Source organism: Dermacentor silvarum, chromosome 4, assembly GCF_013339745.2.
Source record: "Dermacentor silvarum isolate Dsil-2018 chromosome 4, BIME_Dsil_1.4, whole genome shotgun sequence".
NCBI classification, from domain to species: domain Eukaryota; kingdom Metazoa; phylum Arthropoda; class Arachnida; order Ixodida; family Ixodidae; genus Dermacentor; species Dermacentor silvarum.
The window spans coordinates 99,196,015-99,211,630 of record NC_051157.2 but is presented as its reverse complement, the minus strand read 5'-3'; the positions used below and the strand labels follow the sequence as shown (position 1 = coordinate 99,211,630).

At 50.1% G+C, this 15,616-nt stretch overlaps 1 protein-coding gene across 1 annotated transcript in view; it reads right to left on the bottom strand.

Moving 5' to 3' along the window:
• LOC119448781 (ankyrin repeat and SAM domain-containing protein 1A) overlaps positions 1-15,616 on the bottom strand; it is a 92,806-nt gene that overhangs the window by 51,073 nt on the left and 26,117 nt on the right. The window contains exons 2-4 of the mRNA XM_049666500.1: positions 12,584-12,875; positions 8,321-8,646; positions 1,944-1,948 (exon numbers count right to left, since the gene is read on the bottom strand). Coding sequence (XP_049522457.1) covers positions 1,944-1,948; positions 8,321-8,646; positions 12,584-12,875 — 623 coding nt within the window. The remainder of the gene's footprint in view (positions 1-1,943; positions 1,949-8,320; positions 8,647-12,583; positions 12,876-15,616) is intronic.

Below are 15,616 nucleotides of genomic sequence, written 5' to 3'. Positions count from 1 at the left end.
AAGTTGCATCACGGCGGGGAAGTTCGATGGAATTTGTAGCCTCAGTGTAGGATCCAGCCGTTGGAGATGACAGTTCGTAAAAATCGGGCTGCTCCATGACGTTTCTGTCTCGGTTTGAGCGAGGTAACGAAGACCCCTCGCAGCGTCTGTCCTTGATAAGGGTATAGGAACAGTCAGGGTTTCCTTAATGGGCTGACCGGGCGGCATCATCGGCAAGGTCATTACCGACGATGCCACAGTGCCCCGGCAGCCATTGAAAGATGATGTCATGTCCGTTCATGAGGGCTTGATGGAGAACCTCTCTGGTCTCAAACACCAGTTGTTCATGTGTCTTGCGTCGTAATGCTGACTGCAGACTCTGAAGGGCTGCCTTGGAGTCACAAAAATGACCCACTTTCGAGGTGGTGTTTCTACGATATAATTAACTGCAGCACGTAGAGCGGAAAGTTCTGTTGCCGTAGAAGTCGTTATGTGGGACACTTTGAACTTCCTTGTAACTTGTAAGGTCGGGATGATAAAAGCGCCTGTGGAGCTGGTGGCTGAGACAGATCCATCGGTGTAAACCTGCGTTCTTAACTCATATGCATCGTTCAGCTATCTACCATAAATATCGCTATCAAAAAGTTAGCTATTAATCTTTACGAACTAATTAATTAGGAGCAACACAAAAAATACCGGCCCTTCTTGAGGTTGCATCGACACGTACAGTTGGTTTCATCCGCTCAGAAGGCTCCTCTTACAAAAGAAAAAAAGAGAAAATCACACACTAATTATCACCTGGTGTGTGACAATCTGGACACCCTGTGTATAAATGGTGCGGCAGTGAATCGAGCAAGACCAAGTCGAGACGTTTACGGGGTGCAAGGAGGTGGGAACGGAGAAAGTGTTTTCTATAAATAGTCAAGATACACCATTGTGCAAAGCAACACTGTGTTCGTGCCAACTTTAAACGTTGCTATACAACGTGACGTCACGGGGAGGAGAAAAAATTGGCAGTAAAGATTCTGAGGGTCCGTGAAACATAGACAAGTCGTCCCGAGCCAACGGACCTTCACAGCTGAGGAAAAAGGTCGAAGAGACGAGAAGGAACGAAATGTGAGAGACAGAAAGCGAGCGTACAGTTGTACCAAAGCCACCCTTGTATACACCAGCACTATACCCAAGGGCGTCATACCCTGAAGTCCTGAGCATAGTCCTCTGCCGCGCAATTAACGAGGCACGGCCTGTAAGAACTGCATGGCTTCTGGAACTTAGCCAGAGGCTCGTCACGGCGCCCGAGGTCAATGGCCCCTAGCAAGTGCTCGCACGCCAGCGGCCCGAGACCCTGCCTCTCTGGCCAAGAAACTCGCATAAATCCTCGCTGTCCGCGAACATCGAGCAGTCCTTCCTCAACCCCCTCAACTTTGTCTGCGAGCGATCCCGCAGAAAAGTCCCGCTGACAGAGTGAATGGTACAGAGAAGCGCCGCGATGACGACAGCAGCCCAGGTGCCTTTAACGCCCGTAAGCATTCAAAGTGTCGCGCGGTGCCACGCTGCGACAGGGCAGCAGCAAGAAGTGCGCGCGTTCTGGAGATTTGCCAGCCTGAAGTGACCTCGGAAGGCTGCGCGTGCAATACGAACGCGTGCGTCACAACACAGGAGGCGTCCAACTCATGGGGGCGTCTATACCGCGCGCTCGTAAATCGCGAACGTGTCGCAACAGTGCGGCCGCTGTCGTTCGATGGGTCCATCGCAGCCCCGATATTAGTGTGCCAGCGTAACTATAACAAAATAACGTTCCCGACGGTATAACGTTTGTGGCGGACGTCCGCGAAAACACACGGCCTTACGCGAAATTCTGGATATTAAGACACCGAGTTCCATCACGTTAACGTCAGCGAAGTTGTAGGGTAGCTGACAGTTTATGCAGTAGATAATAGCGTTAGGGTTTCGGTGGTACGTACCAGCTCTAGGCGGGAAAGAAAAAAATCGAGTGTGAAGAAGAAACACAGGAATGATGATAATGATTCGTTTAGTAGTAAAACGTGCAATAACGCGATAAAGGAACACGTGTATGCGCTTCTCAAACCACCGCATCGGTGCACCCCCCCCCCCCTCCCCCCTTTAAGGAGTTTCGCAGTGCATCCAGTTTGCCGCGCTCTGAATTTCCCTTCGAAGGGAAGCGCGCGCGCGCGGCGTCTGCGGCGCACCTACCGCCTCCTCCGCACGAGCGCGCCCCGCTCGCCGTTGTTTACGCCGCTACGCGTCAGCTGTCGGCAATCGCGCGCACTCGCCACGGTCTCGGGCACGCACGCCGGCGTTGTGTCGTCCGCCGGCGTCGACGCGCGTACGTACGTCCGGTGAAAAACACAGCGCGCGACGGACGGGGTGCGAGGCGCGCTGCCCGTGAAAGGATGCAGAACAGCAGCAGCAGCAGCGGCGATGATTCAAGGGCGCCAACGCCGCCTCCGCTGCCGCTCGCGTAATTGCGTCACGCGTCGCCTACGCAACCGCCGCTCACTCCCGTCGGGGCGGAACACGAGCACCGCCAGTCGCGGCTTTGTCGTCGGGACCGCACGCCGCGTCGGGTAGTTTAGTATTGACACGCGAGTCGACACCTCCTGCGGCGCGACTGCGGAAGGACGTGTGACATATGCCTCGCAGACAGGTGGAGAGAAGACACGCGCGCGCGTGTCGCTTTTGTCGCTCACAGTTGGTGGCCGCGACGCAGTGTGAACGCTCTATACTGTGCTTAAGCAGCTGCGCCGAAGATTTAAACGCTTCTACCCATGATTGCGAGCTCTACGTTTGAGTGGTGTCGATTTGCTTCGATAATGCAACGGCGAAACAACAACCCCAAAAGAACGGCAAGAATGGCCGCCTCAACATTTTATTTAGTTAGTTATTTTGCGTAAAAATAGAAGCTTGGAGAAATGATCTCTTCCATACGTTCATACATACGGAGTTAAAAAAAAAAAAAAAAAAAACACTGGCTCTCCCGCAATCGAGAGTAGATGTAAGCATGAAATGGTTATATATGGCGTCTTTTGCTGCCTGTGGTGCCGCCGCCTTCAATCGCTTTTCTTCCAACAGTGCAGAGCGCTCAACGTCTGTCGCTATACTTTTTTCTTGTCGCGGATCGCTCACGATTTAGGGACCGCTGGCGTTCAAAAGAGCACAAGCAGCCTATCTGCCTTTTGAACGTCGCTATTGTAAACGACAAGTAAAACTTCAGCGTACTTGAACTTACAGCTTGATTGATATTGTGAACAAACATTGGGAAGTAATCGGAAGCAATATTTTTTGTAAGTTGTTTGGCCAGTAACTAGAGTATGTGATGCGGTCTGTACAAAGGGTTGGGGGCCAGAGACCGCATTTTCTTAACTTCTGACTGGTTGCCCACATGATCTCGTTTTCTTCTCGTTTGAGTGCCCGGATAACGGCTCTGGCTTTTGGCTCAATGTCACTTGAAGGTCGCCGACAACAGGAAAAAGCATTTCATGCTTAATAGCCGAGCAGGATCGCTCAAGCGTGCACTATTTACGTGTATGCAGCCAACGGCATGTCTAATGGCGGGAAGCGTGAAATTACAACGGAGCTACGGAACAGTTCCTGTCAGCCGTTTCGAAGCTACTGTGGGAGAGATCGGACCCGTCGTCGAGCTGTGTACTGAGGCCCCTGCAGGAGAACATTGGTTGCTCCAAAGCCCCGTAATATGCATTAAGAAGGGCAGTGTAGTCAGTACCAATGCATTAGTGCGCCGGCCAGAATTGGCCACCATGGTCCAGCACGACTTCATCCGTGTGCTTACGATACGAGTTGTTCCGATGGGCTGCTCAGAATAATCTTACTAGGCGAGTACACTACGGGCGTGAAGTACACCAAAATTCCACTGGAGTAACTCGTTTGCTTATGCACTGAAATTTATCGACTGAAATATGTTTCGTTAATGTGCAACTATGTTTACCGTTTGTGCCGACCTCCGTGTGAGTATTTAGCTTTGCATAGGACAAAGAGCACAGACTGCTCATCCTTGCCAACTTTCGGTCTGCTTGCAGCTAAGCCAGAGATTCACACGATTTCATACATCGTGCAACCTTAAGACAAGCATCCGAGCTACCTCGCAGATATCGGCTCCGTCTACCACGTCTTCAGTACGCCCATTTTATTGCGATAGCAATTATATGGACACTCAAAAGCAGATTTCTGCCGTCGGCGTCGCCGTCGCCGTCGGCGTCGCCGTCGCCGTCGCCGTGAGGTTCCGTATGACGTCATTTGGAGATGAAATCGTCGCCGCGCGCCGAACGCTGTATGTGCGAGTGAAAGGGCGCGAGGGGCGCGTCTTTCACGGGGAGTGAACGCACGGCGGAGAACAAACGCGCGTTCTGCGCCGTGCTCGCTTAAGGGCTGCAGAATTAGGCGTCTCGTTTCTCCTTTACAATCACCATATATGTAGAGCAAACGCGCCTTCTTCAGACGCGCGAGAGGCCGTGGGGGAGGGGGAAGGAAGGGACGCGACGTTTAGCTGCGGCACCAAGTGCCTATTTATATGAGAGGCTCCAGCAACAGTCACCAACGCCGCACGCATTTAGAGCTAACGCGGGCAAAACGCCGATGGCGTCGACAACAGTTCTGCGTGTTGTTGCTACCAAAGCCGCTCACCTTACTTCGTATGAGATTGCTGTGTTGCTATCGCATTCATTGCTTCGCCCTTAGGGCGAAACTGTGACATTTTTTTTTGAAGAGACTATCCCGCTACTCCACGACTATCATTATCAAACGGCTATCATTATCGTTCAGTGTGCGACACGCACGCCGCCACCTCAGTCTGTGTCAGAAGTAATTACATAATTTCAGCATACGCAAGCTATACGCGTAGCTAAGTCCACATCGGCTAAGTGCCAATCTCAACATTCAGAGGGCATACGATCAGACTTGTGCGACTTCACGCACTGTTTATTTAGGAAGCAGTTAATCACTGTTACGGTGATGATATAGTCTCACGCGCATGCGCAGTAGTTTTGTCATCTCTGGCTTTTGATCGTTGGATTTTCCTTTTAATTGTTGCGCCGCAATAAAATTTTTCATTTGTTAGCGAGGGCTAGCGTTTCCCACCTCGTTCTTTGTTTCATTTTCGCGTTGTTTATGCGAATTACCGGTAACTATTTCGCGACTATACACACATTCATAGCCATACTTACAGCACATTAGGCCTACCCTGGTCAAGTTCTTGTATTTTTTTTTTCTCCAGTTCGTTCCAGACACTACCACTACATTACCAATTGTCGTAAAACTCCAGAAAGCCCATAGGTTTTGCCATGAATTGAAAAATGTTTTGTTATGTGATATGTATGTGACATAGCGTACTTTATAACCCAATTTCGCTTTAGACCTGCCGTTCTTATGTACGTCAACATGTTGCTTAAGTTGTTATTTTCATTTTTTTTCCTTTTGTTTTTCCTCCACTCGTATGTTAGTTTTACCTAGTTTCACTATATTATTTACTGCCGATACACTGTTGTCTATTAACATCGTTATTTACTCATATCTGTATCATTATTTATCATTTTTGCAATTGTACTAATTCAGCTACCGTTCTTGCCATTGTAACTTTTATGTTAACCATGAACAGGAGGTCCCAATTCAGTTTTTACTATGGGACCTCCTTCTGTATACCTCTATCTATAAAAGCTTTTCGTGAAATAACAAAAAATTGGTTGATTGATTGATTGTACTAAGATGTGAACCACCTAGCCCGCCAACAAGTGCTATTAAACATAAAAGTCATCACGTGCAAAACGAAAGATTAAACGAAGGTTGGCTTCTCCCTACATGCACTCCTATTGTGGAAAAGCCAGCTTTCAGATTGTCTGCAAGACGAGCTACGTGCAGACACGTTCCGAACAGCGTCGGCGTTCGTGCATGAGTTCAATCCCCGCTGGCGCTGGCGGGCAAAGCTTTGCATTTTCTTTTTCTTCTTTTTTTATTTTGAGGGTTAAGATGATGAGGAGGCGGCCAGACGAAGACAAGATAACGCGACGACGAAGGCGTACCGGAAAGGGAGGACGCAGTAGTCTCAGTTTCGCGTTCTTAACGGCTCTCGCAGTAAAATACCTTGCAACCCACGCGGTACGTCGCGTATGCTTATTTATAAGCGGCTACGGCGCTTCGGTCAATTTGCCGTAAACACCGGCGCATTTCGCGAAGCGTCTCTCGTATAATGCGTGGAGTCGGAGGGCGATTCTTACACTTCACTAAGGCGTACTCAGACGCGACGTCGAGCACTTTCGGTTGCTGAATAACCCAACATCGAAGTATAGTTCAAGCGGTCGTCAGTCGCGTTGTACGAAAGGATCGCAGATGCGTCGGCTGCCCTTCTCTAAGACCTTGCCGCTTCCGCTACATCGGACAATTGGGCACCACCGACCGTCTAGCTCGACTGGGAGCAGCGACCCAACAAGGACGTCGCCGCCCCCTAGGTTATAGCTCTGAGCAACCGAGCAAGACGGCGCCCTGCGGGTCAGCGGCACCTACACGATGACGACTGTTGGCGACGAAGTAACGACGAGGGCTTTTTTATTCTAGCTGATGCAATTGGTGTAGCATCATCCACGTTTTCTACTTTTCTTTTTCTTTTTTCTTTTTACAGCGAAGCCTTTAACCTCTAGTTGGTCGGTAGTTTTCGTGGGCTCGTTCTGGTGCTCGCTCACCCAGCAACAGCACCGCCACCTGGCGACCACGGCCACTCAGACAAACCTTTAACGGCAGCTGGAAAACGGCTTTGTCTTTGAGTTTCCGCGTAACAGAATTATGTTTTCTCGTATATTCGAATTGCAATCCGAAGCTACCATGTCTGCAGGTTGCGTGCAAGTCATCCTTTACAAATTTTGTGACGCATTTTGCTTTGAGAGATTCAGTTGGTTCCATAACACACTTGTGTTTGGTGGAGGGCCTAGGAGAATGAGGATGTGTGCTGCACTTCTGCACACGTGCTTGCGCGCGTGGCGTACGTCGCTTGTGGTGGTGGCGCTTGTCTAACGACGGCAATAGCTTCGATGTACATCCACTTTCACAGGGTGGAATGGAGGCGGATACTTTTATAATTAGATGTACTTTTGGCATGCAGATTCGTAATTGTCAATGCGTGGCCGATGCGTCATTTCGCAGGCACATCACTTTGTGGAGCGAAAGAGCAGAACTATAATGACGCGAACAAGCGCTGCTGCAAGCTCTAACGCGTTTACTGAGATGCACGAACGCGCATACTTAAACAGAGGAAGTGGACAGAGACGTGAGTGATACGCGAAATCTACAAGAAAAAATGAAAACGAAACAGAAATAAAAAGAGAAAGAACGAAATAAGAGAGAACGCAGTGACGAGATCACATGCTCATGCGGCATAACACTAAAGTCGTATCATTATGCACCGTGACTCCCAACAATTGTTGCTTCCCCGCTGACAATGTGCGTCGACCTCGCCTCGATCGTGCTTTGTCCTACGAAGAACAATGGAGCACCAACTACTTCGCTCCTTCACCTTGTAACACCCGCGCTGCTGGGGAAACGCCGCTTTCGAGTCAGGTCACAAGCACCGAACTCGTTATAGGAAGTAATCGCGCGACGTCAAATACGCCGTATTGTTCTATTCACCGCTTCCACTGTGCAGCTGGTTCGAATCGAGATTTAGACGTAGCCTTTCGCCGCGACCATTGTACGACAAAATTGCGGCCTCGGTGGCATCAGTGCATACCCCCTACAATGACGCACACTACAAATAGACCACTTTCCTAGTCAGCAAGTGCGCTTCTCTGTACTGCACGTTTGCCTTTGCCCAACTACATGTAGGCGGCAACGGTCACGGTTCAAATGAAGCCGAAGTGCTAGCTGCGCATGTATAAGCGGACAACACGCTGAGGCGCATGTTCTTGCACATGGTTGCCTCGCGACTGTCACGTCTACCTTTTCCATGTCATATAACACAAAACTAAGTGTGTTCGTACAGGTCTCCATTGGATTGGCAAAAGCCGCCGCGGCAGCCCAGTGGCTATCGCGTTGCGCTGCTGAGCTCGAGGTCGCGAGTTCCGATCCCGGCGGCGGCAGCCGTGGGGGCAGAATACAAAAACGTTCGTGTACCGTGCATTGGATGCATGTTAAAGAACCACAGCTGGTAAAAGTTAACCCGGAGACCCCCTCCCACTACGGCGTACCTCATAATCGGATCGTAGTTCTGGCAAGTTAAAACCCCGGAATTTGACTTAATTGTTCTTGGTCGCCAAACTGCCCCCGCGAAAAGAAGAAGAAAGCCAGCTTTGTGTACAGTGCACGTCAAAAAAAAAGCAACGCACCGTAGTCGAGCAAGAGCCGGACGACGTCCAGCTTGCCGAAGGTGGCGGCCTCGTGCAGGGCGGTGCCGTTGTCCGTGCGGCAGTTGACGGGGAAGCCCCGGTCGAGGAGGAGGCGCACCACCTGCCGGTGTCCGTTGCGCGCCGCCAGGTGGAGCGGCGAGTGGTGCGCCGTGGCGAGCCGCTGCAGCGAGTGCGCCTGCGCGCCCACCAGCAGCGCCACGCTGTCCAGCCGACCGTACTGGGCGGCCAGGTCCAGGGGGCTCTCGCCGCGCACGTTGCGCAGCCCGGGCTCGGCTCCGTGCGCCAGCAGCAGGGCCACCACCTGGGAAAAACCACGGGACGCGACAGGGCGCCCGATTATCGTTAACTTCGAGGTTACACGTTGTACTTACTATAGAAGAGAAAAAATGAACGCCGAGCTTCCATTATACGAATTCCGCGCTAAACAACCAGCGCCGGTACATCAGTATGAGGTCACGGATTTCAAGGAATATCTCTCGTAATCGTCATCCATCATACGCCTATTCACTCTTTCTTTCCCCCAACGCAGTGTAGCTGGCTAGAGGAATGTACCTCCTGGCCGACCTCTTTGCATTTAGTATCATTAAACTTTTCTCTATCTCTCTTCTCGTACTGAACCTCTGATGGCAAAGTAAATGTTTTAGAAACTTACAAACTTCAGTCTTTGGTTCCTTTAGACTGCACGGTAGCCCAGTTTTAACTAGATAAAATTAACTAGGCCAGAACAGACGCCGTTAATATTATGTGTCGTCACAGCAAGCTGGTGCCGGAATTTAAACGCGGCGTCGCAACCCGCATTTAGTTTCTGCGTGTTTTACGGCTCACCAGGCTTCCTCTCACGGAAAGAGCGGCTTTAGTGGTATTGCGAAACCGTAATTTATTAACACAGAACCATTTATTTTTCTTTGGTTTCCCTTTAGAAGCTACTATATTTGGTCGGCGGGGAATTCCGCTGGTCGACGTGGAACACAGGAAGGTAAACGGGGATTTTCGCTAATCGATTTCAAGCAGCTTTTTTTTTCTCTGCACCACCCTCTTTTTCCCTAACAATTGCGATCCGACGCTCGTTCGGTCCATTCAGAGAAACATGGCGCGTTTCCTTAATCGGCTCGTTCATAGCGGATCTATTGAAGTCCATCGGCGATGCAACCTGCATCGAAGTGACTACATATTCATTATCTAAGCTATGATTCTTCCCGACTACGACGCAAAAAAGAGACAAAAAAAAACGTGAACGCTACCCTTTTTATCATCAAGAGCCATTCCTGATGGATGACGAACTATTCATGCTGTACGATGCCGGATGTTCCGGACTCGCGTCATTGTATTTTATCACCGCTCCTGCTGACACCAACGGCGATTTCGAACACACAGGGCCGCGATTTTGTAGCGATGTCTTATGACTTATTTTGGAATAGCCTTATCATCCACCGCTCACGGCCGGCTGATCCTGTTGATAACGCGAGCGGACAGTCGCTCTGACCACTAACAAAGCGCGATAAGCGCGAAAAGGCATTATTACTTTAAAGTCATCGCTACAAAATACCGGCCCAGGAACGCGAAGTTTAGATTCCCTTGGGGAGCGGGCAACGCACATTTGCCAGCGAACCACGCGAACATCTGTTTCATTCTTCCTTTTGAGTAGTGTTGAAAGTCAAGGGCACTCAAATAGTGAGAGGAGGCGATTGCAAGAGACATGTGCCTCTAAGAACAACAAGGAAACCTTCTTGCCACTTGCACTGTACCTGTACCGTACAAGACAGACACAGATCCCTTGGCGATATTTTCACCTACGGCGTACTCCCCTCTTCGCCATTAATACGTAAAACGTCAGGAGCCGCTCTAAAGCGCTTCGAATTTAATTGAATTGAGGGGTTTTACGGGCCAATTAATACCTCGATTTGAATTCGATCCGGCGACCTCGTGCTTAGCAGCGCAACACCATAGCCGCTACGCCACCCCGATGGGCAAAGCGTATCGCGCAGCACGGCGCACAACCAATATAAATGTACGTTTAAACGAAATATATAACTTGCCATCTTCATCGAAACGACACAGCCATAGCGTGCACTAAGAAGTGAACAGTGCTTGCGGATGCATCACGTTACGCCGCAGCAAGAAAGGCAAAAGTTATACCCCTGTCAAGCGGGCAAGTTAAGTGCACTTACGGGGAGTGCACTTCGGGACCTTGAGTGACACTTTAGGCTACGCGGTTCTAAATGGGAAAACGTAGTGCACTCGCAGGAAAAAAATGGCGACAGACTACGAGCGCGTTTTGTGAAAACGTAGATTAAAAAGAAAAGTACTTCTAAAAAGTGATTGTCTTACGTTGTATTATTAATTAAAACAAACTTAATCTATGTTTTTTCAACAAAAAACGAAAATATTTTTTTATTTAAGAGTGTGGCAAGTCAATGCCGGCCAAGAAAAATGCCTAGCCAATCCAGAACGACATAGCGGCGTGCGACGAGGCGGCATTTGATCCTGCTTGAACAGATTATGAACGCGTTTTAGGCTATTATTTGTGTGGAAGAGCTGTTCAACCACTAAAATGAACTTCTGTGTCCTTTTTTTATGCATTACATATTATACCATTGAAACCGCTGGCGACGAGGCTACGCACTCGGCCAGCAAAGTGCGTTCCGTGAACGCACTTCGACCGGAGTACACTCTGCAGCGAGTGACACTCCACTTGCGACGTTTAGATTGGGCAAAGTGCACTTAAACCGAGTGACACTCTCCGTAAGTGCACTTAACTTCCCCGCTTGACAGGGGTATTACTACGCCACCGGGACACTCGCCACTCTCTATTTTCTGTCCCGCATACCCGAGACAAGAACACGTGCCAAAGAAGAGGCCGCGTGGACACGTGTGCGGTTATGTACAGCCCTTTTTACGGCATAATAATAATTAAAGAAGCAGAAGAAGAAGAAGAAGAAGCACCTCCCTTTCGAGGGAGGGAGACGTAACAGTGATGGAGTTTACTACAGACATTACTCGAGGGAAATGCGACGCTAATGGTTCACGGGAGCTGCGAGCACGGCGGTTGAGCCAGCGCGCGGGAACGATGGGCACGGCACATTCCTAAAATTCGTCCTTTTGGCTTCGAACGAATTCGGGTCTTCGAAATTTGATCGTATTCAACAACTTGCATACTGCGCTGTACGTGCAACAATTCGCACTTAGTAAGCATGTCCGCGGAATATTGTTGTCCCCTTTGCGTATAGAACAACGCGGGCGCTTAAAAATTTCGGCCAGCAAAGGCGGGCTAAGCGTGATAAATATAACGCCGCAAGAACTTCTGACGTTGTAAGCACGACGACTAGACACATTGTGGGAATGCTCGACTCTCACGTCTCCCCTGATGTCGTTTTCCTAGCATGGCTCACGCGTCTTCTGTAACCCGGCTTCGCTGCGTAACTTTGCGCCGGCGGCGGTCGGTGGTTGCAGACTACTACTAGAGATGGCGCGAGTGCTGCGCTGCTAACGCCACCAAACGGCTGGGTTACCCGGGTGTAAAAGGGAGGAGGATGTTCCTCTTTGGCTTGGGTAGGGTGGCTAGAATGGGGAGGTGTGAATACCGGCGGCGCTTTCCTTCGGGCACGCGTGACCCCCTTGCGCACCGATGCCGCCAGCGGAAATGTGGCGCTGCCGTTCGCGGCGCGGTAAGCAGCCTGCTTGGGGTCCGCGAGCGGCGCGGACGTTCTGCGCATGCGCCGACACGCTCCCTCGAACGTTCGTTCAAACGCGCCACCGTTCGCGTGACCGTACACGCGAGCGAGTAGGCGTTGGTGTCCAGCATGGGAGCGAACATATTCGCTCGCTATCGGGTCGCGGTGAGTCGGGCGTCCTCGATCAGTCGCGCGCCCATCGGAATATTCCATTGGCAATAATTTGGCTAGCAGACATTAGCGTATGAAAGGTGCAATAAATGTCCTTTTTATCGTTTGCACTACTGTGTTGTCGTTCCTTTGTCCCTAGAGCGTGTGCGAGACCCCACAATATACACGCATTGCATGACGCACACGATGTGTCACACACTACACATCATTCCCATAGTATTCAACTATCGCAGCGCTAAGAGGAAACTCTGGCACTGCGATCGTTTTCGTAGGAGACTTTATGGTTACAGCGTGACCTCCGAGATGCCGTTGCGATCTCGGAGGCCACGGTTACAGCAAATACGCTATCGTGCCAGCGCGTGCCCTTATTTACAGAAAGGTGCACAGCATATATACCTGCGCGTGGCCGTACTGGGCGGCGAAGTGCAGCGCCGTCTCGCGCTCCTGGTTGACGTGGTTGGCGTCGGCCAGCGAGGGGCCCCTCTCGAGCAGCAGCCGCACCACGTCCGTGTTTCCCGTCCAGGCGGCCAGGTGCAGGGGAGTGCAGCCCCGGCCGTCCACCGCGTTCGCCGAGGCCTCGTGGTCCAGCAGCAGGGCGACGATCTCGCGGTGCCCGTTGAGCGCCGAGTGGTGGAGCGACGTGTAGCCGCTCGGGTCGTGCGCGTTGGTCCCGGGACCGCGCCGAAGGCTGCAGGCGCAAAACAGAAGGTGGTGAAAAATTAAGTTAAATCGAACTTTATATTCCGCCCACAAATTATTTTGGGAAGGCGAGGGCTAGGGAAAAAAAGAAGAAAGTGGAAGTGTTCCACTTGGAGAACTTTAAGCCATCGTTTAGCTGACAGTCAGAGTAATATTTACACAATTTCAGAGTATAGTGCAAAAAAAAAATAATCAGTCTGTTGCTACGTTACATAACTTTGCAATATTATAGAACAGTGATATAATACAATGTTGAGTGTTATACGGCAAACAACACGAGGTAAGTGCGAAAAAAAAATTCGGCAGCATGTTACGCCCCTGTAACACGTGAACGCGAAAGCCTGCTGTACACGTGGTGATGCATTAATTAAGTTATACAATCGGAGGCGTCAGACTTCTTTCAAGACATAACGAGCCGCAGTGTGAAGTAAACGTTTGGCGCTGTTAGTCGACCTCCTCAACGACACATGCGAACCTAATGTACTATACCTAAATGGTTTATTATTTCGTTCTTTATTTCGTTCTCTCTTTCTTTCATTCTTTGTTCTTTCGTTCTTTCTATCTTTCTTTCATTCGTTCTTTCGTTTCTCCATTCATATTCAGCCATTGCTTCTGCTTGCTTACGCCGGTATGATCCATTCTTGATGATGATATTTTTGCATCATATTTTTTGCTTCACTGGAAGTACACGCCGCTTTTTTTCGGGTATGAGCCATTGCTGATGGTGATATTTTTTTATTTCAATCGTCTACACTTTTTTTTTTGCATCACTGGACTAGACGCCGCTTTTTTCAGGTATGAGCCATTACAACGAGCCACCTAAGGCTTTCGCCTTAAAAAGCAGAAGCAGTACATAATAGAATTATAGGATATAACAGAATCACCCTTGTATTGCACACACACAACAACAAAAAGAGTATTCTGCTACTCATGTTACTTAAAAAAAGAAAGGCGGCAAGCCATTGCTTTATTGCAGTCATTTTACACCAAAAGCAAAGCAACTTACAAATAAGATAAGGGTCACGCAACGAACGACGGAACGGAGAATGGTATGAGTGACGTTAGACACGTGATGAGGATATTGATTGACGTGATTGTGGTGATATTTATACTGACGTGATTGTGGCAGCATGAAAATCGCACTGCGAAGAGAGAGAGATAAATGAGATGCGAAAGGCAGGGAGGTTAACCGGAAGGTAGATATCCAGTTTGCAACCCTACACTGGGGAAGGGGTAAGGGGAGACAGAAAGATAAAGAAAAATGCACACACTTAGAGAGGGAGATAAAAGAAAACACGCACACACAAACACACAAAGGAACTCAAAAGCGTCACAGTCGTTCAAACAGGTCGCTTGACCGGAGGAACTTCAGCAGCGCCCTCGTCACCTTCTGCTGTGAAGACCGTATCAGCCGGCATTATAAAATCGTCTGCTCAGAAAGCGGCCGGTCGTCGAGGCGTGCTAACTCCGTTACGAGCGACTGTCTCTGGGAGCTGTAGCGGGGACAATGACACAGGATATGTTGGACTGTTTCCTCGCTGCCGCAAGTATCACAGGCAGCACTGTCAGCCATTCCGATGCGATAAGCAAAAGCATTCGTGAAGGATACTCCAAGCCACAGCCGGCAGAGAGCAGTTGTCTCGATTCGAGGAAGTCCAGATGGAATGCGTAGTCGGAGGGATGGGTCCAGGCGGTGCAGTCGAGTATGTTGGAAACCAGGTGTGTTCCACATGGCTCGGGTAGCACCACGCGTGAAGAGAAAGTTCCGTCGCGATATACGGTCTACGCTGCAGCACCGCCAAAGTAATAGCCAACGCTTCACAGCACGTCGAAAGCATTTCCATCTGAGCATGCACTGTGAAATCACTCACCGCGCTCTTTAGAGAGACAACGGAGATTGAAGCCGAGCTGCACAAACCAACACAAACAAATTCGAAGAGCCATACCGAGGAAAGTACAGCGAGCTGAGCTGTCGCCGAGCTGTACTGGTATACAAACCAACAATATTTTTTTACATACAAATATGGACACCAGCAGATTTCTGCCGTCGGCGTCGCCGTCGCCGTCGCGTGAGGTTCCGTACCAATGGAGATGAATCGTCGCCGCCTGCCGAAGTACAGCGAGGGACGCGCGCTTTCACTGAACGCACGGCGGAGAACAAACGCGCGTTCTGCGCCGCTCCTTAAGTGCTGCAGAAGTGGTCTCTTTCCTTCTTTACAATCACCATATATGTAGAGCAAACGCGCCTTCTTCCGAGCATCGTTTAGCTGCGGCACCAAGTGCCTATTTATGGTACTCACCAACGCTGCACGCATTTTGAGCGAACGCGGGCAAAACGCCACGGCGTCGAAGCATGTTGCCGGTGCTGCTGCATGTCCAAGTTTATACAGCTGATGAAGATACACAACTCCGTTTTTACACGACGATGGCCGCAAGAAAACGGATGCGGCAAGCGTGAGTTTGTGCTGCCAGTTTGTGCCGCTGTCACAAAGGAACTACTCACGCCGTTTGTAATCGCATGCAACAAGGACGTAAACATATATGGCTCAGAAGCTGCGAGGCTGGTAGTGATGCACATGGAGGCGTCCGCGATTCACGCTCACTGTTCGTGCGCCGCGGTGGCATGCATATGCGTGCGTGCGTGCGCACGTGCGTGCCTGTGTGTGCGTGTTTGTGCGTGCGTGTGTGTGTGTGACCCTGTAGATTCATAGGACAAATTTCAGTGAAGTC